General features: G+C 37.7%; 1 protein-coding gene and 2 pseudogenes across 1 annotated transcript; all 3 read left to right on the forward strand.

Moving 5' to 3' along the window:
- On the forward strand, positions 1–27,678 carry LOC149264989 (alpha carbonic anhydrase 7-like; annotated as a pseudogene).
- LOC149264990 (sugar carrier protein A-like) lies at positions 1,438–9,005 on the forward strand. The gene is made up of 3 exons (XM_089376805.1): positions 1,438–1,581; positions 1,768–2,394; positions 8,556–9,005. Exons 1-3 carry the CDS (start codon positions 1,438–1,440, stop codon positions 9,003–9,005), a joined length of 1,221 nt encoding a protein of 406 aa, XP_089232931.1.
- On the forward strand, positions 11,067–12,536 carry LOC149264991 (uncharacterized; annotated as a pseudogene).
- Positions 27,679–27,710: the final 32 nt, after the last annotated feature.

The raw sequence follows: 27,710 nt of genomic DNA on the forward strand, positions 1-27,710 counted from the left end.
ATGGTCCTATTGCAACAATTTGGAACTGATCTGATTGATCTTCGTGTTGCTACTTTTTTGGACACTTCCCAGCTTGATATTCATAGGTATCAAGTTTCTCCTCCACTTGGAGGCACTGCTACTATCAATAATGCATTGTTTGTTTTACAGGGTCTGAGGCCGAGTCGTTTGACTACAAAAACGATCCAAGAGGGCCTAAACACTGGGGATGTCTGCAGAAAGACTAGAAACCCTGCATTGATGGTAAACACCAATCTCCCATTGATTTGGCGAGCCAGAATGTTAAGATCCTTTCTCCTCTTGGTAGATTACAACGCAACTATCACGCTGCCAATGCAACCCTGATCAATCCAGGCCCCTATCTCATGGTAATTTGTAAATAAATAAGTTTTCATCTAGGCATAGTATATAGGAAGTTTTTTTTTCAACTAATCAAATTATGCTTGGAACAATGTTTAGGCAATGCATAACTTAAGATTAGATCACGAGAATTTGAATTAGAATTGGGATGGGAATTCACTATAAAAGTTCCAATGAAAATAAATTAATTTTTTAAAAAATTTGATAATAGGTATCTTACTAATAAAATTATTTTAAAATTTTCTAATTCATCTTTTTCTTCCAAAACTTATTTTTTTTTAAACTTTGATGTCATATTTTTCTTTAATTTGAAACTAAAAAAATTTATAGATGCAAATTTATAAAATCTATATTAAAAACTAGTTTATCTGTAATCTTTCCATAAATAAAAGACAATCACTTTTAAAATTAAGCCACTTCACACATTTCTTTATATCATTTTCTCTAGATTTCCAGGATCGAAAAAATAGAATTTTTCTAATATCACTTTTACTTTCTATTTTGTTTTATTTTTTTAACTTTTTATTTTCCTTCTTTATATATGCCATCCAACCTCTATTTATTTCTATTCAAAACATCTTATAACGATTAAAGAATAAACCACTTTCATACATTTTCTTTCTTGTCCTTTCCAAAATTGAAAAAACATATTTTTTCTAATTTCACTTGTCTCTTCATTTTTTTCATTATTCTAAATGTAATTTTTTTTCTTTCTTTATATATCCTATCCAGCTTCTATCTATTTCTGTTCAGAGCTTTTTATAATAGTTAATGAATAATCGTTTTGGATATATTCCATAAATTTTCAGTCAATATAATTATGCCGTAAGGCGTTTCCCTCTGAAATGAACTTTCCTAAAATCCACCTGTCATCCCTATGTGCCGTTAGATTATGTGTTAGACGTATAGATGATTGTTAATCGTTTGATCAATGGAAGGTAGTTGGAACGGTTCACGATATTTACTTGATCAGCCTTCAACTTTCTGAGCGCTCGAAGAAAAAATCCGTTATTGTTTCCTCCCTGGTTATCGCATGAGCAGCGCAAGGAGTGTTTCAAATGGATTATACAGAGAATCATGGCGGTGCAGCTCAAGGCCAGTATTGTAAGTGGAGGCATCTGTTTTCTTGTGGGTGCAGCTCTCAACGCCGGCGCCATCAGCTTAGGCATGCTCATTATTGAGCGCATAATGCTTGGAGTGGGAATAAGCTTCGCAAATCAGGTTGGCTCGTATGGGTTGTGGGCTCAATGATTTCGAAAGGGTTTCTCCATGATATATTGATAAAAGCACGCATTACTCAAGCTTTAGACATTTGGCTTTGAATTGGAGTGATTTGAGTTACAGAGTTTTTTTTATAGATATGAATGCCTAGGGTTTACAGAGCTTTTTGTTTGAATTTGTGTCAAGGGCGTTCCTCTGTACCTCTCAGAGTTAGCACCACCAAAATTCCGTGGAGGGCTTAATATAATGTTCCAGTTGGCGACAACACTCGGGATCTTCACAGCAAATATGGTTAATTATGGGACTCAGCACATAAAAACTTGGGGATGGCGTCTCTCTCTGGGCTTGGCTGCAGGTCCTGCACTTTTGATGACTGTTGGAGGGATGTTCCTTCCTGATACCCCCAACAGTCTGATAGAACGTGGTCATCTGGAGAAAGGTAGAGCTGTCCTGGAGAAGATCAGGGGCACTAGGAATGTAGAAGCAGAGTATGAGGATATGGTCGATGCAACCGCACTCACTAAATTCATGAGGCATCCATTCAGGAATATTTTAGAGAGGAGGAATCAGCCACAGGTTGTGATGGAAATCTGTATGCCAATGTTTCATATTTTGACTGGAATCAATTCAATATTGTTCTATGCCCCTATCCTTTTTGGCAGTTTGGGCTTTGGTGCAAATGCTTCCCTCTACTCGTCTGTCATGACTGGAGCTATTCTTGTAGCTTCAACCCTTGTATCTATTGCCACTGTTGACAGGTGGGGGCGCAGAGCCCTGCTACTTAGTGGGGGTATTCAGATGATAGTCTGTAAGGTAAGACTAAAACACACAGAGGTAGTCTCTGTTCTGCTTTTTCACAGCATTTCATGTTTCCTATTTTTAAGAATGACAATATATATCTTAGACTTGGTAATTGAGCTGCCAAATCTCAAGAATCATGACCCATGTTCTAACCATGGATTGGGAGGTCCCCAATAGACAGGGAATACCAGTTCCTATCCATTTTCTGAGATTTCCTGTTCCTCGAATCTAGAAACTGAATGAAAGTGATGATCTCTTATCGATTATTAGGGTCAGAAAAGTTTTAAACCATGGGAATTGCATTGGTCTCTTACTTTTACACCAGCTGTTAGCCTCCTGCTGCAACAGGTATTCATCTTTCATGATTGACATTTTTACATGCCAAATATGTCATACTTTTCAAGCTGCAGTGTTCCATATTTCCACAAGAAGCAATGAAAGTGTGCTGGTCCAAATGCCACTGTTGTATTCCATTTTTGATGAGTTTTTCAGTTAAGGGAAGGCCAAACAGCTAAATCCTGGCCTCCCTAGGTTTCAATTTCCTATTTTAGAATATAGAGAATGATATCTATCCAAACAGTTCAATCTTGGCAGAATTGTAGATAGGTAGAGAATCGAAGGGACCCAACTGTTTAATCTGGGCCCTGGCAGAAATAAGTGTAGATTTAGATAGGAAATGTTCAAAAGAAAATTGTAAATCTGGGTTTGCAAGCCTAAGTGCACCCAATTAAAAAGAAGAAAAAATGTTAGAAAAATAGGCTGGGTAGGTAGCTGTGTGGTTGCAGAATGATAAATTGTGATCAATTTTGTGGTACAAAGTGTTTTATCTTTTTTAGATCACAGTGCAGGCAGTTTTCATGCAAAGGAGCTCAAAGGCAGATATAACTAACTCCCCCTTCTTCTAAAAAAGTCACTTATTAACTCCCCAAAGAGGTCAAGATCTGCTTGATTCCTCTTAGTTTCATCATCAGTTGCCTTGGCAAAGATCTGCTTCACTCAAGGAGTTCATTTCTCTACAAGTTCTTTTCCCCAAAATTAGCCTAAGGTCCCTGACCTTAGCGCTTGCTAGTCACCTTCATATTAACTACTAACAGTATTATATAACTCCCTATCAGTTTTCCCATTCCCCTACTAAAGTTATGTACATATAACCCCCCTATGTAAATATCCCCTCCCTGGCAATATAGCCATATTTTTATAAGTCAGGGAAAAAATGGTCCATCTAGGGTTGTTTTTAGCCCATCCGAGTCATAGCAGGGATTAATCTGACACCTGGCCAGATTAATAACCTCCCCCCTAGCCCAAAAAAACCCCAAAAAAAAATCCTCTAAAACCATGTTTTACCCCTTTTTCCCTAAGTCCTAAATATAAATATCATACTCCGCGCGCAAATAACCCCCTTTTTCCACCCCTAACCCAAAGTTTTTCACATAAAACATCAACCCCGCCGCTTATTAAACCTATAACCCACTTTTCCCTAAGTCATAACCCACCCACGCGCATATTAAAAATGACATATTCTTCGCATATTCCCCGTCTTTTATCCCACCATTGCCTCGCGCCTACCACCAACCGTTGGATCGCCCGCCCCACAGATCAACGGTGGGCAGGCCGCCCCATCCCTGAACCGCCCGAGCTTTAGCGTCCGGGAGATGGGTGGTATTGCCGCCATACTCCCGCCACGCGTCAGCTCCTGGGCTGTGGCGGAGGCCCCCCTCACGAAACCGCTCTCCCCCAATGGTGGTGCGCCACAATACCACTTACCGCCTCCTGCCTGGTGACATCACCGCATACGTCACCCCCTGCACAGTGACTGCTTACGTCACCCCCTCTGCCCAGTCACATGTCCAGTCATCTACCTACGTGGCCCCTTGCCATGTGTCATGCCACGTCACCATCCGTACATGATGACATCATGCTGACGTCATCCCGCCACGTCATCATGCTGACATCATCGCTGACGTCACCCGCCATACAACGTCACGTCATGCTGACGTCATCAGCACTTTTTTGGCGCGAAGGGCAAAAGTCGCACTTCGGAGCCCCGGAATCCAATTCTGAGGCAATTTTTGATGAGCGATTTGCGCCTCATCGCTAGATTTTTTGGGCTTGAATGGGGAATCTTCAGGGAATCTTTTCATTCTGCAGCCCCCAGCAAGCCCGAAAGGCGCCGAATAACCCATTTTTCTTCGTGAAGCTTGCCGGAAGGAGCAGAAAACAATTTTGAAAGAAATAGAGGCCGAACAGCGGCCATTAATTTGTGAAAAAGACCCACAGCACGCCAAAATAGCATCAAGTTATTGCCAAATAGTATCAGAGGAAGGAGGAGAGCCAAAGAGTATCAGCCGAAGATTTTTTAAGGGCTCGAAGCACCTGAACATTGATGAGCCCCACAGAAAGTCAAAAACAAGAAGAGTAAGCCCGTCCTAGCTCTCAAATCATAGTCAGAAGCATTCAATGCCACCGAACAGCAAGGGTGCAAAGACCAATGCACAGTTATGAGAGATGAACAGCACACAGCCACCAGGACAGACATTAACTCATCTTGTTACAGCTGCCCCCAGCATAGCTCAAAGATATTTTCTGGCATTTATTTCTGGATAAGATTAGGTTAAAGCAATCAGTTTTCTGTCAGACCTGTTAGGTCGGCTGCAATAGATAAATTTTGGATAAATCTTCCCTATATAGACCACCCTCTGGATTATTTTTAAGGGTCGGTTGGTTGATAGTCTTCAGGGGAGACTCGCACTGTATACCTGATATGTTTTCTGTAATCAAAGACTGTTGAAAGGCTTGGAGGAAAGACTATCTGCTCTGTGTCTAATGGTTTTGAAGAAGTGAATTTGGAATTCTTGTGCTGCAACATGATTCAATAAGTTTTCCTACCTCTGTTTTTCCATTGGTATACCTTCTAAAATAGTACAAAGAAAGAATAGTCTAGAATTGGTTTAAACGCCCTCTATGCTCATTTTCTGCTATTTCTTTATGTTTTCATCTGGGTTAGTAATGAATATGAATTCCATATGGCTCATGTTTCCCCTAATCCCTTCATCTTTGACAGTTGTCTAGGAATTCTTAATTGCTCCTAGACAGAGCTCATTCACCTTTCCCCCTTTTAAGCTGAGTGAGAGATTCTTTATTGCCTCTCATTCCTTATCTCTCATTCCATCCTTTTAAGCTTTAAGTGTTGTTTCATGAGCAGCTACCTTGCTCCTTATTTCTCTTGTGACCAAGAAAACGCACCAGCAGTCCCACTCCTTGACTCCACGCCCAATGGTTTGAAACTTACCAGACTATGTTTTGCCTCTCTACTTGAGACATCTTCCTTCCCACCAAAAACAAAACAAAAACCCCTGAACTCAATAACTAGCCTAAAATCATTTTAAACAAAGCTAAACCTAAAAGAGAGAGCCCTCTCTGATTGCAGGTTGGCTAGAACCTGCAGTCCAAAGTTGGTCTGTGGTTACCTCGGCCGTATCCTTTTCCGGAGCTTAAGGACAACCTGAGTGATAACACCAGCTAAACAAAGCCTCAGATAACATGCTTTCTTCTTTATTTTAGTTTTCTGCAACCATGGTAGCTCTCCATGCCCGAGTCCTTTTGTGACCTATCTCGCTTACATTTTCAGAGCTGAATAGGAAACCAGAGTTCTTGCCTGCAACATCTGAGTGAGGTGAGAACGGAGCTTGAACAAACATGCTTCAATTATCTTGATGAATGCCTTTATTCACCACATAGGTCCCTATTACTTCTGAAATTTTATTGTTACATAAATTCCTGTTAATTTATGGAAAAAAACTTGGATATAAATTCTCCAATTAAATTAGAAATTTACTTAGCCAGTGTGATTCAAAATTGCGGGGAGGCATTGCATTGTACCAACCACAACTACTGGGATGTGGGATTTAAAATGGAATGGAGGGGATAACATTGATGTGAGATTTAAAATTGGATGGAGGGGATAAAATCCCATTATATCAGCAACAACCACTCGAACGTGCAAAATGAGATGAATTGTAAGTTTGTAACCCCATCTTCTAAGTAGCTTGGAAGGAGAGATTTTATAGTCTGTCCAAGTTGCAACAAGGACACGCGAATTTGTTTCCAGAGTTCTTAAATCTAAATCCCTTCATTAATCTGGGAAATTGACTGCATTGCACAAACGAAGTTGACCATATTTTCATTTGATCCCGAAATAATTAATAGCAGATTATAGAGATTTTTCCCTTTATCGTTGGATTGTTTACTGTTGGATTCATCAATAATAATTTTATCCTTTTTCATAGGTTTCTGTTGCCATAATCTTGGGCCTAAAGTTTGGAGGGGACAAAGTACTATCCAAAGGGTTCTCAGCGTTGTTGGTGGCAACCTTCTGCTTATTTGTGGCTGCATTTGGGTGGTCATGGTGTCCTCTTGGATGGACCGTGCCAACTGAAATTCTCCCACTAGAAACACGTTCTGCTGGACAAGAGATAACGGTCTCTGTGAACCTTCTTTTCACATTTGAAATTGCGCACGTCTTCCTATCTCTTTTATGCACATTCAGGTACGGGATCTTCACAGCAAATATGGTTAATTATGGGACTCCGCACATAAAAACTTGGGGATGGCGTCTCTCTCTGGGCTTGGCTGTAGGTCCTGCATTTTTGATGACCGTTGGAGGGATGTTCCTTCCTGATACCCCCAACAGTCTGATAGAACGTGGTCATCTGGAGAAAGGCAGAGTTGTCCTGGAGAAGATCAGGGGCACTAGGAATGTAGAAGCAGAGTATGAGGATATGGTCGATGCAACCGCACCGACTAAATTCATCAGGCATCCATTTAGGAATATTTTAGAGAGGAGGAATCTGCCACAGGTTGTGATGGCAATCTGTATGCCAATGTTTCAGATTTTGACTGGAATCAATTCAATATTGTTCTATGCCCCTGTCCTTTTCGGCAGTTTGGGCTTTCGTGCAAATGCTTCCCTCTACTTGTCTGTCATGACTGGAGCTGTTCTTGTAGCTTCAACCCTTTTCTCTATTGCCACTGTTGACAGGTGGGGGTGCAGAGCCCTGCTACTTACTGGGGGTATTCAGATGATAGTCTGTAAGGTAAGACTAAAACGCACAAAGGTAGTCCCTGTTCTACTTTTTCATAGCATTTCATGTTTCCTATTTTTAACAATGACAATATATATCTTAGAACTGGTAATTGAGATGCCAAAGCTCAAGAATCATGAACCATATTCTAACCATGGATTGGGAGGTCCCCAACAGACAAGGAATACCAGTTCCTATCCATTTTCTGAGATTTCCTGTTCCTCGAATCTAGAAACCGAATGGAAGTGATGATCTCTTAACGATTATTAGAGTCAGAAAAGTTTTAAACCATGGAAATTGCATTGGTCTCTTACTTTTACACCAGCTAAACAAAGCCCCAGATAACATGCTTTCTTCTTTATTTGAGTTTTCTGCAACCATGGTAGCTCTCCATGCCCGAGTTCTTTTGTGACCTGTCTCGCTTACATTTTCAGAGCTGAATAGGAAACCAAAGTTCTTGCCTGCAGCAGCTGAGTGAGGTGAGAACGGAGCTTGAACAAACATGCTTCAATTATCTTGATGAATGCCTTTATTCACCACAGAAGTCCCTATTACTTCTGAAATGTTATGGTTACAGAAATTCCTGTTAATTTATGGAAAAAAACTTGGATATAAATTCTCCAATAAAATTAGAAATTTACTTAGCCAGTGTGATTCAAAATTGCGGGGAGGCATTGCATTGTACCAACCACAACTACTGGGATGTGGGATTGAAAATGGAATGGAGGGGATAACATTGATGTGAGATTTAAAATTGGGTGGAGGGGATAACATCCCATTATATCAGCAACAACCACTTGGATGTGTAAAATGAGATGAATTGTAAGTTTGTAACCCCATCTTCTAAGTAGCTTGGAAGGAGAGATTTTATAGTCCTTCCAAGTTGCAACAAGGACACGCGAATCTATTTCCAGAGTTCTTAAATCTATATCCCTTCATTAATCTGGGAAATTGATTGCGCTGCACAAGCGAAGTTGACCATATTTTCATTTGATCCCGAAATAATTAGTAGCAGATTATAGAGATTTTTCCCTTTATTGTTGGATTGTTTACTATTGGATTCATCAATAATAATGTTATCCTTTTTCATAGGTTTCTGTTGCCATAATCTTGGGCCTAAAGTTTGGAGGGGACAAAGTACTATCCAAAGGGTTCTCAACGTTGTTGGTGGCAACCTTCTGCTTATTTGTGGCTGCATTTGGGTGGTCATGGGGTCCTCTTGGATGGACCGTGCCGAGTGAAATTTTCCCACTAGAAACACGTTCTGCTGGACAAGAAATAACAGTCTCTGTGAACCTTCTTTTCACATTTGCAATTGCGCACGTCTTCCTGTCTCTTTTATGCACATTCGGGTATGGGATTTTCCTATTCTTTGCGGGCTGGATTTGTATCATGACTGCCTATGTGTACCTCTTCTTGCCAGAAACCAAGGGTGTACCCATTGAAGAAATGATTTTTGAATGGAGAAAGCACTGGTTTTGGAAGAAAATAGTTCCTTGTGTCGAGGAGGGGGCACTAAAAGGAAAACTACCAGAACTGTAATTCACTTAAAGAATAACTTAGTTTAGTTTAGTAATTCACTTAAAGAATAACTTAATTTGGGAGGTTTGTCATTTGTTCATTGCAATTTACAAGTCTATTTCAGTAGCTTTTGTCTCCACTTCCGGAGAATTGTTAAGAAAGTTCAGGAAAAGTTATGGATTTCCTTTGATGGTTTTTTTTTTTTGTTTCTGGAGTTCAATTCATTATGAATTTCTAAATACAAAACATCAAAATTATCATCACCAAAATGATCATTCATAGACAAACATGACTGCAACGATTTTACACCCTAAATAAAATTTGTCAATGGTATCAATCACTGTTTCTCAATCTCAATAAATAATTTATGCTTTCTTTTCATCCCTGATGAGGGATGATGATGAGTGAAGTGCCAGAAAAGTTGTTTACTATTTCAGTGATTTTTCCATTCTTTTTGTTTACTAATTGAGCAACGTTTGATATTGTGGGAGCCTTTATCACTGTTGAGGGAAATACCACATTCACTAGGCATTAAAACAAGCTCTCTGCTGTCTTTCTGAGGCTGGGAAATTGCAGAGAGGTTGATCTTCATATTGGAAATTATAGAGCATACTATTTTTATTACTAACATTGGGTATGATTTTCAGATTTTCAAGTCCAAGTTGGTTAAGAGCTCAGATTCTGGATTGCGACCAAAGTCTAAAAACAGGGCACATAGGGAGATCCCAAGCATCAAAGATATGGATGCTAAGACTCCAAAGATGCCTGGGTGGTGCTCACTCTGTGATGTTACCTGTAGCACAAAGGAAGTTCTTCACAAACAACATGTGTTTTGGAAGAAGCACCAGTCCAGGTTAAAAAAGTTGAAGGAAAAGGGTTCAGAAGATGTAGTAAAGCCACAAAAAAAGCAGCCATAAGGACTGGTGGGGTGGTGTTCTCTTTGTGAAGTTAACTGTGGAAGCCTAGAAAATCTTCATGAGCTGCATATGTCAGGGGAAAAAACACCTGTCCATGTTAGGAATGGCAAAGACAAAGGAGCAGGAGACAGTAGAGACTGGCAAAGACAATGTTCTTGGAAAAAGAAAATATGATTCAGTGAAGGAAGAAAGAGATATGCCATCCAAGAAACGCCACAAGTTACATAAAGGAGATGTTGCCCATGCCCAACTTACAGAGGATGGAAATTCTGAAGCCCATTTACCGGTCTATGGTGAGACAGAAAGTGTTGTTGGTCGCAAAGTTGCGGAAGAATCTTTTTTCAAAGCTCAAGATGAAGGGAAAGATTAAATGTTCCAAGCTTTCAACCCGTTGAGCGTAAAATGGTCTGTGTTTTAGGTTTTGTGGACATTAGATTTCAAAATTTTCTTTAAGGTTTTGTGACAGTTGAGACACTTCAGGATTGCAGAACAGAAATCCCTAGAGATTCATAAGAAATGTTTTTGAACATGCTGGAATTAAATATTACGTAGGGTTGAGTTTCGAAAATTTTGATGTGATTCATAAGAAATGTTTTTGAACATGCTAGAATTAAATATTGCGTAGGGTAGGATTTAGAAAATTTTGATGTGATTTTGAACTTTCCCTATGTAAACAGTTCTTAAGGTGGCTGTGATTACAAAAGAAATTGATTAACCTCTTTGCAATTTAATTCGTTTATCCTTTCAACGTTGAAAGGTTTTTAGAGAAGGTTCTCTGTAGCAAGGGGCCTCTGTAAAACTGAATCGGGATTAACGAACAGAGCTGGATGTTTCCATTTGTGCTGGTAAATTGTCTTCTGAACAAATTCATCTGTCTAAACTTGATGGAAATATCGCTTCTCTAGGTACTCAGTGTTCAGTTTACATTACAGTCTCCCATGCAACATTACTTGCAAGTGCCTAGACGGGTAGATTCACGTGTTGGCTCCAAAAAAGTTCAGTTTATTAATGTGGACTAAGTTCTTTTGTTGCAATTTTGATGTAATCAGGAACAAATGACTGAAAGAGGAACAGCCCCGAGGATCAACCAACAGAGCAAGATGTTTCCACTTCTGGTGGTAAATTTTCTTCTATACGGATTCATGTGCCCAGTGGAGTGTACCAAATGGATTATATAGAGAATCATGGCGGTGCAAGGGCTCCTTTATCAAGGTTATCTTCAGGCCACACTTATTACACACTTGAATCTATACAAGGCGTTACAAATCTTCCCCCTTACCATTCTCATCAACATCGTTGCCTTCCTCGGTGTTTGCTCTCCGCCAATCTGTCCCCATTCACATGGGAGGCAGGGAAATGCTGCCTACCCTTTCTCCTCGATTGGTACCCATGACCTCAGAGACACGATGATTAGGGATCCCTACAGACAACCCATTACTGATAGAGAACCCACTTTGAATATTATGAGTTATGGGGCAAAGCCTATTGGATATTCCATTGGCCATTTGCAGAGCTTGAACCGGTCTGTGAATCCAACTCAGCAATATCAACAGCAGGAATTTGTTAATCAAACTTCACCTCCACCTCAGATCTATCAACATCAGTCACGCCAACAAGAGGTATTTGTTTTTTATTTCAAATTTCCATTCCGGATTGTGTAATGTATCCATCCTTTTTCATTCACTTCTTAGCCTCTCAACTTTGAACTTTGTTTTCTGATTCAGTAGTGTATCCATTCTTTTTCTACCTTTTCTTATTGTGCCAGAAAAGTTGTTTACTGTTTCAGTAATTTGTCCATTCTTTTTGTTTACAAATTGAGCAATGTTTGATATTGTGGGAGCCTTTATCACTGTTGAGGGCAATACCACATTCACTAGGCATTAAAACAACCTCTCTACTGTCTTTCTGAGGCTGGGAAAATGTAGAGAGGTTGATCTTCATATTGGAAATTATAGAGCATACTATTTTTATTACTAACATTGGGTATGCTTTTCAGATTTTCAAGTCCAGGTTGGGTAAGAACTCAGATTCTGGATTGCAACCAAAGTCTAAAAACAGGGCACATAGGGAGATCCCAGGCATCAAAGATATGGATGCTAAGACTCCAAAGATCCCTGGGTGGTGCTCACTCTGTGATGTTACCTGTAGCACAAAGGAAGTTCTTCACAAACAACATGTGTTTGGGAAGAAGCACCAGTCCAGGTTAAAAAAGTTGAAGGAAAAGGGTTCAGAAGATGTAGTAAAGCCACAGAAAAATCACCCACAAGGACTGGTGGGGTGGTGTTCTCTTTGTGAGGTTAATTGTGGAAGCCTAGAAAATCTTCATGAGCTGCATATGTTAGGGAAAAAACACCTGCCTATGTTAGGAATGGAAAAGACAAAGGAGCAGGAGACAACAAAGACTGGAAAAGGCAATGTTCTTGGAAAAAGAAAAGATGATTCAGTGAAGGAAGAAAGAGATATGCCATCCAAGAAACGCCACAAGTTACATAAAGGAGATGTTGCCCATTCCCAGCTTACAAAGGATGGAAGTTCTGAAGCCCATTTACCGGTCTATGGTGAGACAGAAAGTGTTGCTGGTCGCAAAGTTGAGGAAGAAGCTTTTGTCAAAGCTCAAGATGAAGGGGCAGACTAAATATTCCAAGCTTTCAACCTGTTCAGCGTGAAATGGTCTGTGTTTTAGGTTTTGTGGACATTAGATTTCAAAATTTTCTTTAAGGTTTTGTGACAGTTGAGACACTTCAGGATTGTAGAACAGAAACCCCTGGAGATTCATAAGAAAATTTTTTGAACATGCTGGAATTAAATATTATGGAGGGTTGCATTTCAAAATTTTTGATGTGATTCATAAGAAATGTTTATGAACATGCTACAATTAAATATTGCGTAGGGTAGGATTTAGAAAATTTTGATGTGATTCTGAACTTTCCATATGTAAACAGTTCTTAAGGTGGCTGTGATTATGAAAGAAATTGATTAACCTCTTTGCAAGTTAATTCGTTTATCCTTTCAGAATAAATTCCAGCAGTGAGTTCATGAGAAATAAGTCCCCAACCCTTCCAAGAAACATAAGGAGTAACATCCCCTTACCAATGCAATCAGTGGCTCGTCCATTGCAGAATGTCAGACATCTACCTCTGCAAATGCATCCAGGACAGGTTGTTGGGCTGCCACCTATGTCACAGTCGTTACCATCAGAGACTCCATGCAGTAGCAACTTCACAGGAAACAATTTAGGAGTCCTTGGAGCAACATGTCCCAGTAGTGTAGTTTCCTCAACTCCGACCCCAATCAAACCTGATGCCACTGCAACAGAGCAACTCCCGACCCCAATCTGACTTGATGCCCCTGCAATAGGGCAACATGTCCCAGCCCCTATCTGACCTGATGCCCCTGCAACAGAGCAACATGTCCCAAGGTGCAGTTCCATTAACTCTAGGCCCAATCCAACTCAATGCCAGAGCAACATGCCCTAGGAATGCAGTTCCATTAACTCCAAACCCAATCCGATTAACATGTCCCAAAGGTGCAGCTCCATTAACTCCATCCCAAAGCAACATTATTCCATAAAAACAGTTCCATTTACTTCAATCGCAATACTATCAACATGTCCCAAGGGTGTAGTTCTATTAACTGTAGCCCCAATGTGACCAAATGAAGAATTTGTTGCTATTTTGTTGAACACATATCTAGGCTGTCCTTTGGTAGAAATTAGTGTTGGAACTTGGCAGGTTCATGCTTCTTCGTGAGACCAATATAGATGTACTGTTTCAACGTCGTTGGTGGCAGATTTATGCAACATATTTGATCATTTAAGTTTAACAGATTTGCCTTTTCTTTTCCTACAAAGAATTTGCTCTTTATATGTGCTGGAGTTATTGGATATTCTTTAGGAACTAGCAGGCATGCAAATTTATATTTTTAAATCCCTAATTCTCCTCATCATTTTCAAATTGTTTGTCTGCATCTATGCTCAGAGAAGACAACTTAGCTTCAGAATGTTTGTAAGACAGAAAATGAAAATTTTAGCAAATATGGAGGTAATAATAAATGCCCTGTGGTGTCAGAACAATGTTTTCTTGGGTTTCTTTTGAGCAATAGCATTAGAGAGCCGTATATTGGTGAGGGGCCTTTAACCAATGCATCAGTGGCTTCATACAGGTGTGATTGGGGGTGCTCATCTTTGTAGGCAAAAGAAAGGAATGTCATTGATACATTTGTGATTATTGCTTTCAACAGATCTCTTTGCAGTGTTATCGATCCTAGGTCTGGCATTTACAAAATGTGACTCAGCTTTTAAAAATGAGGTAATATTCTTTGTATTTTTAGAAAAGAAAGAAAAATTGAACACTTGTTTTTGCAATGGCAGAGTATGGATATGTTGTTTGCATGATATCAAGGGAAATATCTTATTCAGCTGACATATTCCTTACATTCCCGTGCTATTTGTAATCGTGTTGTTAAGATACTTAATAGTTTTCTTATGCACAACACTCATGTGAAATTTGCTAATAGTGATTTCTGGTCAAGTTTCCCAGCAGATCTATTTGTACCCTGAATGGCAGTCACTCTTTTATCATAGAAATTTATACTTGAAAAGTGCTGATATTACATTCATAATAAGGCCTCATGCTAATTGAAAATTAGTCTTGAATCCCTACAAATTACATAGTTTAATTTATGTCACAATGGAACCATTTTTACACCCAGTTTGATGATTTAATGCATTTGTTCGAGATATTCAACTATGTTTCTTCAGATTGAATGCGGTTGTGGGAAGTCATGAAGTCGTTGTCGATGATGGTCAGTGTAATAATTATATTGTATTTGGCAAAAATGTTGAAGATCCAGTAGCTGCTCTTAATGTACAAGGTTGGAACAACTCTTGATTTCGTTTTTGGGAGGTATCATCTTTTCTTCTCCCCATAAAGATATAAGCTATGGAGGATGAGTGGATGGCTATAATGACTTTGAATGTGTAGTAATCCTCTGGATGGTATTTATTGTGAGAATGTCATGCACTTGAAAAGGTTTCCAAATCAAAAGACAACGCAGCTTGGATGTACACATTCTTAAGGAGAAGGCCATAATGAAGGGTTCATCTTCCTCATTATCTATATTAAAGATCCTCTGCATACATGCCAATGAAGAATTTGTTGCTTCTAATTCAGCAGGAGCAACCTACAATACCATGTACCAAATTTTTTTATCTTACGGCTGAGTTTAAGAAGAATTTACCTAATTGTTTGCAAAAGTTTAGCAGAATGCACATATTAACAAGTTAAGACTTCTCAAAGAGATGTAGGTAACCCCTGGTAACCGTTATATTTGATCAACTCTTTCAATCTATCCACTACAAAGATGTAACCATCATCATCAATGTAACAAAGATCACCTGTTCGTAGCCAGCCATCCACATCCAGAGCAGAAGTAGTAGCTTCTGGATTGTTCAAATAACCTACAGTAAAATAAATGACAGTGTCAAAATGTAGAATAATGAACCCTGAAGGAAAGGATCAGATTGTAAATTATTCATCATTATAAATACCGTTGTTTCACTTATTTATCAGAAACCCTGCAACAAAAGTAAAATCATATTTTGAAGGTGTGTCATCTCACCCTTAAATATTTCGTTATTGAAGGGAAACAACACATTTCCACAATCCTTATTTTCAAGAAGTTTTCTGGTCTAAAAGAAATAATTTTCTCAGGAACATCAAGCTAAATTCAAGTATATATGTTACCCAGAGTGGGGAAACAGGAAGGAAACTGTAAATGGGGTCATAGAGTTTTGTGGGAGAAATGGGAATAGAGGGTATGAGTAAAAAGGCCTGAACAGACCACCATCTTGGCATATATTATGCATACAAAATTGATGAATAAGTTCAAATCACCATGTTTGTTTTAGAATAGTGGGTAGTTAAATAATGTGTATCTTTTCAAAGTGGAGTTTTCTCTAGAAAAGGTTAATGCTAAAATTCATTATGCGGACTATCATGAAAATCGTTAATTTTATGATGACAAAGACCGAATTGAATATTTAGTCTCAGGTACTAGAGCATTTGGCCAGTGTGTGAAATTTAGTCTCGATCTGGTTACTGATTTAAATTCTGTAGTACCTCTCTAACACCTCAGCCCTCTTCAAAGCCATGAACTCCTGGTAAAATAAAGTACTTAATTGAGTACTTCTATAGAACAGGATTGGATGCTTCCCATTTTATAGCTCTATTTTGTTTTATGCCATAGGGTAAATATCTTTGATAGCATAGTTTACTTCTTGGTCCATGGCAGTTTTACTACTTATATTGGGTCCAAGGATGTGTTTGGTTCATTGATCTTACAGTAAAATACATTTCATGATATCAAATTTTCATTTTATGAAGGAAATAATGTTTAAGAAGCACATACCTTTCATAACAATGGGACCGTGAAGCCACAATTCTCCTCTGTTGTTTGGAGGTACAGGAGTCCCAGAATCAGGATCAATTAGTTTTGCTTCAGTATTTGGAGTCAACAAGCCAACTGATCCATAGTGCCTACTTTCTTCTTCACCATCTAAATATGCTGCTACTGCTGTGGTTTCCGTGAGCCCATAGCCCTGCAAAACTTCTTGCAACATGGCTAAAGAAAGAGCATAACATAGGTGTAAGCTCACCAAAATAGTTAGGTACTATGTCTAGATTCTAATGCCAGGAATAGCAAGGGTAAAGATGATAGGACCTATCTTACAGTTTGATTCAATGTTAGATTGGGAAACCCCGATGGGCATATGCACAATAAGATTTTTTCCTGATGATGAACCTTAGTAGAAGTTCAAAATGCATCGATCTTAAAACTTGATGTGATTTATCCAAGAGAATTTTGCTTTAATAAGAATGAAGTTTATGAATCTCAAATTCCCAATCATCCAAGATGCAACAATGTAGTCCCAAAGACCATAACCACCATTTTAGACAAGAAGAGTCAAACTACCCACCATGAGGGAATGAACAGGAGGGGCGTGAGGATACACCAAGAGTTTTTAATCTGGCCAGTAGCCACAATTATGGTGTAAAACCCTATGTTGATATTAGCTCTCATGAGTGCAAATTTGATGTTAAAAGATTTCCAGAAGTTATGCTATAATATTGTATCTGATAATAAAATGAATAATTATTACAAATGAATGGTTATATTAGGGTTCTGGGGAGTTTGAATAGCAATAAACCATAAAATAAAGTAAATGCCCTATTACCTCTCAAAACCACCATCTTCAGGTGTTAAGCCTTGAACCAATTTGAGGCAGCCCTAGGGCCCATAGCAGTGCTGCCCACTACCACCACAATGGCTACACCTTTCAAACCTTTCACTATTTCCTTTTGTGAGGGCTATGGAGTTGAATGATGAATGAGTGGGTTTGAAGTGGCAATGAATAAATTCAATGGGTTATCTTGCTTTAGATAAATCCCGAAGGATGAGCCTCCTTGCCCTGGGAACTTAAGAAATATGTTAGTTGAAGGTGAACTGATTCCTTGATGGGTTGCAACTTTAATACATGAATCAGATCAAAATGATCCCCTCATAGTAGATGAGGCAATTCAAATGGATAAGTATTATGAGAACCAATGAAAGAATTGGGATGATTTTGATAAGTGGAAGTAGGAAAAAAGCAATAATAAGGTTATAGGATCTATTTTTTTTATATGCCTACAATGCTCCCTACCTAAACCAAATTGCTCAAAGTAGGACACAATACACAAAAAGTCATAAGAAAGAGGAAAAGAATATTGAAATGAAAGAACACTAAAATGTTTCATATGTGATTGGGTTCATATTGAAAGGATTCCCAAGGTGAATAAAGAATACTAGAATTGTCAACAATGTTCAAGAAGCAACAATGGACAATGCTGCATGCGCACACAAGATCTATGAAACATTGGAGAACCACTAAGCTGATCACCAGTCCATCATGGTTAAGGTTAAAAGCCAATTTATTTAAATTTTAAATAACCTTAGAGCTAATCATAGTAATATTACATCTAAGTTGGTTGAAAGTTGCACCTAACCCCAACTATTGTGACTATTGTGTGATGGAAGCACATTCACAAACATTAGCATGTCAAGGACAGGATTTTAAACTCTAATGGAAGCTATATTAACTACCCACTTGCTTCCATTAACTACCCACTTTCACCAACCAAGGAAGCTGCACTTGACTTTATTGTTTTTTTATTATATAGAAGATTCATTCTGGACTTCAATGGTGGTTACAATGGTTGTTTACCATTGAAGGTAGATTCAATACTCTATTGCGCCACATAAAAGAGTGAAGAGCCTAGTTAGGTGGTCTTTTACGCGGCGTAAAGCAACTAGTGTTGTGTTGTGAGAAAGCGACAACTTATAATAGCATGCTTGAGATGGCATAGTGAAAAATTTGCATACGTTGAGGCATAAGGAGTGCCTTAATTGCAATAAGGAACTCCAACCTCTTTTCAATTTAATCTGAGTGTTGGGAGTCAATGCTTACGATGACAACGATAGAGGAAGAGATTGAATGGATGTAATCTAATGAAGTGACTTTTTGGTTCTTTTGTAGGTAGATCTTCTGCTTGGTTTTATTCCAAATCTAGCCCAAAAAACAAAAGAATTGTAGTCATAAGTTGTTGACATTGATAATCAGATTCCTACCCCAAAAAAACTGAAAAAACACCATGCCCGTTAAATGTGTTTAGACTGTCTTGCATCGTATGACCAGGCCCGATGACGCTACAAACCTTAATCTCCAAACAAAAACATCATTTACTTGCATCGACTACCTGGAACAACGATGCACAGGAAACCCATTATTGTAGGCAGGGTGGAACCATGATGTGGCAGAGGTCGTCTATCATGGTCGTTTCCACCCCTGCTGCCTTGCCCATCATGGTTTCTGGCAGTGACTGCCAGACAGCGTTTCTGTCTGGCAGATGATGTGTGTCAATGCTGTCTAGCTAGGTGGGCGATTGTGTATTAAGAATTGGACCTATTTTAGACAATTCATCGTTTTAGATATGAACTCTGGAAGAGGACGGTGAATCTGCTAGGATGTCACTTTGGCGCCTGTCATCTGTCTATAGCACTACAATTTAGCCTGGACCCTAGAATAGCTAGAATCGAGTGAATATTTTTCATAAAATCTATTTTTAAGAGTGTTTGAAAGGTTTTTTTATGTTAGAAATGGATTTAGCACCATCAAAAACTTCAAACGCTCAAAATCTTAGAAGCTTAAAGCTATAACCAGTATTTCCAAACATCTGCAAAATCTGGCTGAATTTCCATTGTAATGAATTCAGCACCATCAAGAACATCGGGCACCCGAAATCTTAAAAAATTAAAGCTATAACCACGATTTCCAAAAATTTCTATAGAATCTTATTGAATTCCATTATTTTCCAGACGAAATTGTAGCCTCTTTAAACTCTGACAACTTTTTAAAGTAAACATACAGACATGTCCTCGAATTTGCTGCAACTAGGAAAATAACGAGCTACCTGTGATAGCGTGACTGTGGGGAACTGAGAAACAAATTCTTCTGCAGACTCCTTGCTGAGGGGAGCTCCACCACAGACTACAGTGTGCAATGACTTCAAAACCATTCAAACCGGCCGGCTTGAGCCGAAAACTGGTCAAACCAACCTGTTCATTGGCGATCGAGTCAAACCAGACAAAAAAACCTAGTTTATGGGCCTATTTCACCGGAAAAACCACAAAAACTGGTCCAAACGTTTTCCATAAATGGTAGGTTTATTGCCAAACCAACTACGGACCCACAAAATGCAATTTTGTGAGTATTGATGTTGTTTTGAGGGAAATTTGGGGTTGTTTCCCTCCAAAAACAACTCATCTAAGAAAAGCATGTCTCCCCTCATTTGCCTCACACATATCAACCCTAGCAACACTAGCAATCAATGCCAAATGGTAATGCTAAATTCTTAAAGTAAAAGTGGCATTTCCTTTATTTTTCATTTTCATACTTTTACTTGAAATGACTGAGGATGTTTGAGAGTGGTTTCGACCTCATTGGATTTCATATGGAGAAACTAGAATTTTAAAGTTTAGTCAACATTCGACAGACTTAATTTAATGGTTTTTAGGATTTCATGGTTTGGGGGTTTTCATTGTTTCCATTTGATATGCCAATGAAGAATTTGTTGCTATTTTGTTGAACACATATCTAGGTTGTCCTTTGGTAGCAATTAGTGTTGGAACTTGGCAGGTTCATGCTTCTTCGTGAGACCAATATAAATGTACTGTTTCAACGTCATTGGTGGCAGATTTATGCAACATATTTGATCATTTAAGTTTAACAGATTTGCCTTTTCTTTTCCTACAAAGAATTTTCTCTTTATATGTGCTGGAGTTATTGGGATATTCTTTAGGAACTAGTAGGCATGCAAATTTATATTTTTAAATCCCTAATTTTCCTCATCATTTGCAAATTGTTCGTCTGCATCTATGCTAAGAGAAGACAACTTAGCTTCAGAAAGTTTGTAAGACAGAAAATGCAAATTTTAGCAAATATGGAGGTAATAATAAATGCCCTGTGGTGTCAGAACAATGTTTTCTTGGGTTTCTTTTGAGCAATAGCATTAGAGAGCCGTATATTGGTGAGGGACCTTTAACCCAACGCATCAGTGGCTTCATACAGGTGTGATTGGGGTGCTCATCTTTGTAGGCAGAAGAAAGGAATGTCATTGATACATTTGTGATTATTTCTTTCAACAGAGCTCTCTGCAGTGTTATCAATCCCAGGTCTGGCATTTACAAAATGTGACTCAGCTCTTAAAAATGAGGTAACATTCTTTGCATTTTTAGAAAAGAAAGAAAAATTGAACACTTGTTTCTCCAATGGCAGAGTATGGATATGTTGTTTGCATGATATCAAGGGAAATATCTTATTCAGCTGACATATTCCTTACCTTCCCATGCTATTTGTAATCGTGTTGTTAAGATACTTAATAGTTTTCTTATGCACAACACTCGTGTGAAATTTGCTAATAGTGATTTCTGGTCAAGTTTCCCAGCAGATCTATTTGTACCCTGAATGGCAATCACTATTTTATCATAGAAATTTATACTTGAAAAGTGTTGATGTTACATTCATAATAAGGCCTCATGCTAATTGGAAATTAGTCTTGAATCCCTACAAATTACACAATTTAATTTATGTCATAATGGAACCATTTTTACACCCAGTTTGATGATTTAATGCACCTGTTTGAGATATTCAACTCTGTTTCTTCAGATTGAATGCGGTTGTGGGAGGTCATGCAGTCGTTGTCGATGATGGTCAGTGTAATAATTCTATTGTATTTGGCAATAATGTTGAAGATCCAGTAGTTGCTCTTAATGTACAAGGCTGGAACAACTCTTGATTTCGTTTTTGGGAGGTATCATCTTTTCTTCTCCCCGTAAAGATATAAGCTATGGAGGATGAGTGGATGTTTATAATGACTTTGAATGTGTAGTAATCCTCTGGATGGTATTTATTGTGAGAATGTCATGCGCTTGAAAAGATTTTCAAATCAAAAGACAACGCAGCTTGGACGTACACATTCTTAAGGAGAAGGCCATAATGAAGGGTTCGTCTTCCTCATTATCTGTACTAAAGATCCTCTGCATACATGCCAATGAAGTCTTTGTTGCTATTTTGTTGAACACATATCTAGCCTATCCTTTGGTAGCAATTCTGCATGCACCATTGAGAGAAGCTTCTGAATGTAGGGAATTCGTGATGCAACATATAGTCATTATGTGAGTAATAAGGAGTAGAACATAGAGTTTCCCCAAAGAAGTTGAGGAAGATGAAGCCCTAGAAGAAATGCTTATCAAGGCAGTCATGGATTGGAGAAGTAGGTCAAAGATGGAAGCTTCTAGCTACTAAGGGTGTTTAAACTCCCATGAATGATTTATTGGATTGGGGATGTCATAACATTTTCTTTGCAAAATAATATAGTTAAAATTTTTGAGCTTTTCCAGAAATCCACCAGCTTTATTGGTTGTTCTTTTTCTCATAACAATTGGTATATGGCCCAAAGATTTTTTCACTATATTCTTTGCATCATAGTCGAGCTGTATTCAAGATATTATAGGGTTGTATTACTCAATGATTATCAATGGCATACCTTAGTGTTAGTACTATGACAGGGGCATTATCACCTTTTGTTGCATCTATCACACAATGTTTTTAATTGCACCAACAAAAGTCATTGAATTGTAGTCATAACAATGCCAGGGTTCTGTAATGAATGTGAGGCATATATGTTCATAGAAATGAGATGGAACAGTGAATGGATGGGCAAGCAATATTCTATTTGCACTTCGTTTTATGATTGTGATATTGTCAATGGAAACTAGATTAAACTTCCTCATTGGTCATATCAAAGATCTCCTAGGAATATGTTTTATTGCCAAATAGAAGTAGATATTCTATACTTCTAATTAATTAGTCATTCACCAGTGGAGAGAACTCAAGGATGGATCTTCTTACAATCCTTAGTTTTGGTATTGAATTCACTGGTTGAAAGGGCATTTTCCAGAGGCCAATCATGATTCCGACTGCCATCTTAGTTAGATTGCAAGGATGAAAGGATGACACATTTGTTATTTGTTTGTCTCAATTTTCTTAATTTTGAGAATCTTGACAACAAGTTATAGAAAGGATCAAGAGATTTGCAGATCCACAAACCTTAGAAATTGTATATATGTTAATGCTGCATTGAGATATTGGGGCTCTGAAATTCAAGCTGGAGCTCACGGATATGGTACATTCTACCCAACTTCCCCTTCTTATAGAATCTAGATCAATCAATATATCAATGATGATACACTTTTCCTATAGTGACTGCAAGTGTCTCTTTTCTGTCAATGGATTCTACAATAAACTAGGACATTGCCTTCAAATATTTGAATGCAGATGCAAAAAATCTACTTACAATGAACAATGATAGTGGGAGAAACATATCACCAGTGATATTTGATCAAACCAATAATGAAAATATGGCTAAGTTGTGAGCAAAGGCAGATGTGTGGACAACCAGGGTCCAGTAAGATGAAATTAGTGAAGGTTGAAAAAAAATTAATATGCAAAGTCAGAGAGATAATATCAGAAATTTACAATTGCAGACACGGTTGAAAGAGCCAAGAGGTTCGTTTTTGCTGGGTGTTTTGGTGACCAAAATGTAGTATAAAAATAGGACTAATTCACTAGGATTAGATCCATGATTTTGCTGAGAATTTACCAACCAAGTTGCAACAAAAGGGAGCACATTTTTAGTTGGCAAGGCACCCATCAAATCGCTGTATTGAAGGGCCATGAAATGCCGTTGACAGAGACACAATTTCGTTGGGGAAGCAGCAACCAAAACACAGTAAATTTTAGCACAAATTAGCCATGGAAATTGGTATGATTTCGCTTGGTAAAAGGTTCATTGAATCTGCTGTTTGAGGGGCCATTAAATGGTAGTGGTTTGTGCAATGGTTTGCAGAGAAAACTGAAAGAGACACAAATAAAAACTAAGTTCGAAAATAGCCAAGAAAATGGCTAACCTAAGAGGATCATAAATGTGCCAGAAATATGAAATTATGTTCACGCCAATTTGGACTATGGTTTATTTGGGTTTCAAGTCAACTAGGTGTAGATTGTGAATTGGTGAAGCTAACCACCAGGGAACCACCCCCACGCAATTCCACTTTTGGTTTTTGTCATCCCACTTTTCAAATCTCAGCAACAGACTAAGAGTGCCAACAAGAAAATATCCATGTGTTGAAAAAACCAAGCATGTCACCAAGAATCAAACACAAGTGCGTGCCAAGAAAGACTAAGTGCGCCCAGGAAAAGAACTTATGAATATCAAATGCACAATGCATCCAATAAAGAGATGAACACATTTCCATATATATGTTTTAAAAAATATTTTAGTGTTGGAACTTGGCAGGTTCATGCTTCTTCGTGAGACTAATATAAATGTACTGTTTCAGCGTCGTTGGTGGTAGATTTATGCAACATATTTGATCATTTAAGTTTAACAGATTTGCCTTTTCTTTTCCTACAAAGAATTTTCTCTTTATATGTGCTAGAGTTAGGATATTCTTTAGGAACTAGCAGGCATGCAAATTTATATTTTTAAATCCCTAATTCTCATCATTTGCAAATTGTTCGTCTGCATCTATGCAAGAAGACAACTTAGCTTCAGAACGTTTGTAAGATAGAAAATGCAAATTTTAGCAAATATGGAGCTAATAATAAACACCCTATGGTGTCAGAACATTGTTTTCTTGGTTTCCTTTGAGCAATATCATTAGAGAGCCATATATTCTTCAAATTGTTGAGGGACCTTCAGCCCAACGCATCAGTGGCTTCATGGGATTAAATGTTCCTCTTCCAATGGTGGCAGATTTATTCAACATATTTGATCATTGAAGTTTAACAGATTTGCCTTGCCATCACACTCATCTCCTCCAAATTCAACTGAATTTCTTAATGCTGTCTCATTTTCTTCCTGCAATCCTTCGGGAAAGCTTCTTATTTCCACCACAGTCTAGGTGAAGATGGAACGGTAGCATTAAGAATTTCTAAAGTCAGTTTGCCCTCATTTTCTTATTGCTTTGGGAAATAAGTTGGGGTTTAATAACATATTCCTAATTATTCACTGCATATCTCTGTACACAAAGCAAGTTCGTTTGGAATGGCATCAGTCTGAATACAAAGAGCAGTTTTCCCTTATTTATTAACTGTTCGGTTAGGTTGGATAAAGAACCATCTAGAAGATGGAAGCAGAATATTGAAGAAACCAGTTCTGTTTGTAGATTTTGGGAAATCCTCTAAAGACCCAGGATTCGACATCGACTAGAGAGACAAAATATTTGATATGGTTTATAAACAAATATATGCTTCTGCTACATGGGAAGAGCAAGTGGAGGAGCCATGTTTTGGTAGCTGATGGCAAAAGGAATGAGCTCATATAGAGATATAGCAATTGCTTTTTAATTGAGTGACTCAAATTCATGTTTCTTTAGGTTGAACGTAAAGCCACTAAAGTGAAAAAAATTGTGATGCCAATAATCAAAGGGATTGTGATAAGAAATTTAATATTCCAAGAAGAGGAGGTAGTAGTAGATTCTAAATAAATTAGCAATGCAACAACATAAATGTTTACAACAAATTTAGAGAGATCCACCTTGTTGAATAATGCATACACTACATGGATAATGGATTTCCGCACTTTATGCCTTACGGCGTTTCCTTTGCAACATTTGATGCAAATGCTAGTTTAATAAATTAACCCATATATGTTCGGAAGCATCATGAGCCATAGAATTAACCAACTACATTAACCCATTGGATTAAATTTTGGTGAATTGTTAACCTTAGGATTGGATTAAATTTTGGTGAATTGTTAAACAATCGAACTGAATTGACAAATTTCCGTGCTGTTTACCCTAATTTGAATTAACTCGGTAACTATAGTTCACTAAAATAACAAAAAATAGAAGAAAGAAATTATTTTAACGTCCACGAAACTGAAGTTAGTCTATAAAACAGATTTCTTATTCATCTGCTTGATATATTCAACCTTTTTATGTGAAGCTTCAAAATAAATATTTAAATATATAAATTCAATACAGGAGTAAGATCGAAAAAACCTGGAAACCAAACCCAACATAATGTTTGGACCACATCCACGGCACTTTAGAAAGCCGACGTAAATCTAAACTTCCATTATTTTTGCAGGTGAGCTGGCCAAGCGGTGCGGGGACTATACGCGTGAATAGGAGCAACTTTACTCTCTTTCAATGCCACTGGCATTCTCCGTTTGAGCACGCTACTAAAGGCAGACGGTAACACTGCCTTCATATGTTTTTCTGTGTAATCCTATGTGATAATATTTTCAATGCTCTGAACTGGGTTTCAATTGCAATGCAGATACCCATTAGAGATACATATGGTGCAGAAGTCCAGTAACAACAAAACAGCGGTTATTGGAATTTTATACTAGTATGGAAGACATGATACGTTTCGTGGAGAGGTATTGAGAAGGTTTACATAATTTTTTTTTTGGTTTTGTAATTGATATTCTCAACTAATAATATATAAATGATTAGTATAATTAGTTGATAATTGGTTTCATCTTTTAAGATGTTATTAATAATATTGTTTTAGAAATTAATTTCTATAATGTTTAATTTTTATGATATTTTTATAATTGTATTAAGTAAATGTGAAAAAATAATTTAATAATTTATAAAAAAATGAATTTATTATTAGATAATTTGTTATAATTCTATTGAAATCTATTTACAAAATATTAATTACTTTTATGTTTTTTTTAATCATAATTTTATTAAAATAAATATACAAAATGCCATATGTTTTCGTTTTTAAAATCTATACCTAGTCACGACATATACCCTGGAATTGAGTTGCATGCTTGCTTCTAGTAGCTTATCTTTTAGAGAGGAAAATGTAGATATTTCAAAAAGACTACTTAAAAAACTAATATAACTATATGACAACACGAATATATCTTGCATAAACATCCCAGCAAAAGACAAGATTTATAATAAGAGTACATTAGTAAAGGAGTGAATTCCCTTATCTGAATTCCCATTGAGTTCAAGAAAAAAATACAACTTAAACATCCCAAGAAAAAACAAAATTTGCACTTTAAATACATTCACAAAATTTGCACTGAAAAGACATTAATATAGGAGTGAATTCCCTCGTCTCTATTCCCGTTGAGGTCAAGAAGGGGGCTTTCTGCATCCCTGCTAATAGCGCTTATTCATAGTTCTTAATGTTCATGAAAGAGAGCTGTTTAATCCTATTTATTAGTGTAATTAATGGGTCAATCCTCCCTCAAGTCTTCATTTGTTCTGGTAGTTTCATGTTTGCCTCAAGAATATGAAGTTGTAAAGCTTCCATCAAGTGTATGGAATTGTTACATAGATTACTATTACTATTTCCTGGTTCTTTGTTATTACTTCCCACATTTCAGTCCAGGTGAGAATGATTGACAAATGGTCCCCTAGTGTCCTTTAACAACCTTGTGAGGAAATGATTAGGCACCATTGACCGTTCCTCTCTGAATCCTCGAGAACCTGGTGGGTTGACTGACAGATTGACCAAAGCCCTAATAGAGTGGATTGCTCGAATTACACAAGATGTCATTTAATTTATAGGGTAGTTTTATAATTATAATAAATAAATGTGTGAACAACATCAATATGTGGATGGATTTAGTGGTTGAAAATAGTTTATAATTGAAATTTATCATTTAAAAATATCATAAAGATAGAGTAGCATTTTTCATTTATGAACATAAAGTAAAGAGTACGATTAAAAAAAATTATAATAAAGATTTAGATTTTAGGAAAATTAGGTTTATGTTTAACAAATCTGGCCCATCACATAAAGTACGATTCAGCTTTGACATTCTGTTTGTGGACGTGGTACTCATGTGCAGTTAACGGACGAAATAGTTGCCATTGCTGGCATGAAACCAGCAGAAGAAAAAGAAGCTTTGGGCATTGTACATCCGATGCATATAAACTTTGGTAGCAGGAAATATTATAGATATATCGGTTCTCTCACCACTCCTCCCTGCACAGCAGGAGTCATCTGGACGATTGTCAAAAAGGTATGTTTTCAGCCAGAAACACATGCGATCCTAAGTGTAAGTTTGGAGGCGAAGAGATAGTGAAATGAGATAAATTGGTGGTTGTTGCAGGTGAGAACTGTTTCAAGGGAGCAAGTCAGGGCCCTCATAAAAGCTGCTAATGATGTGAGTAC

Source organism: Pinus tabuliformis, chromosome 6 (assembly GCF_031772625.1).
Source record: "Pinus tabuliformis cultivar Carrire ecotype Pingquan chromosome 6, CPIR1, whole genome shotgun sequence".
NCBI classification, from domain to species: domain Eukaryota; kingdom Viridiplantae; phylum Streptophyta; class Pinopsida; order Pinales; family Pinaceae; genus Pinus; species Pinus tabuliformis.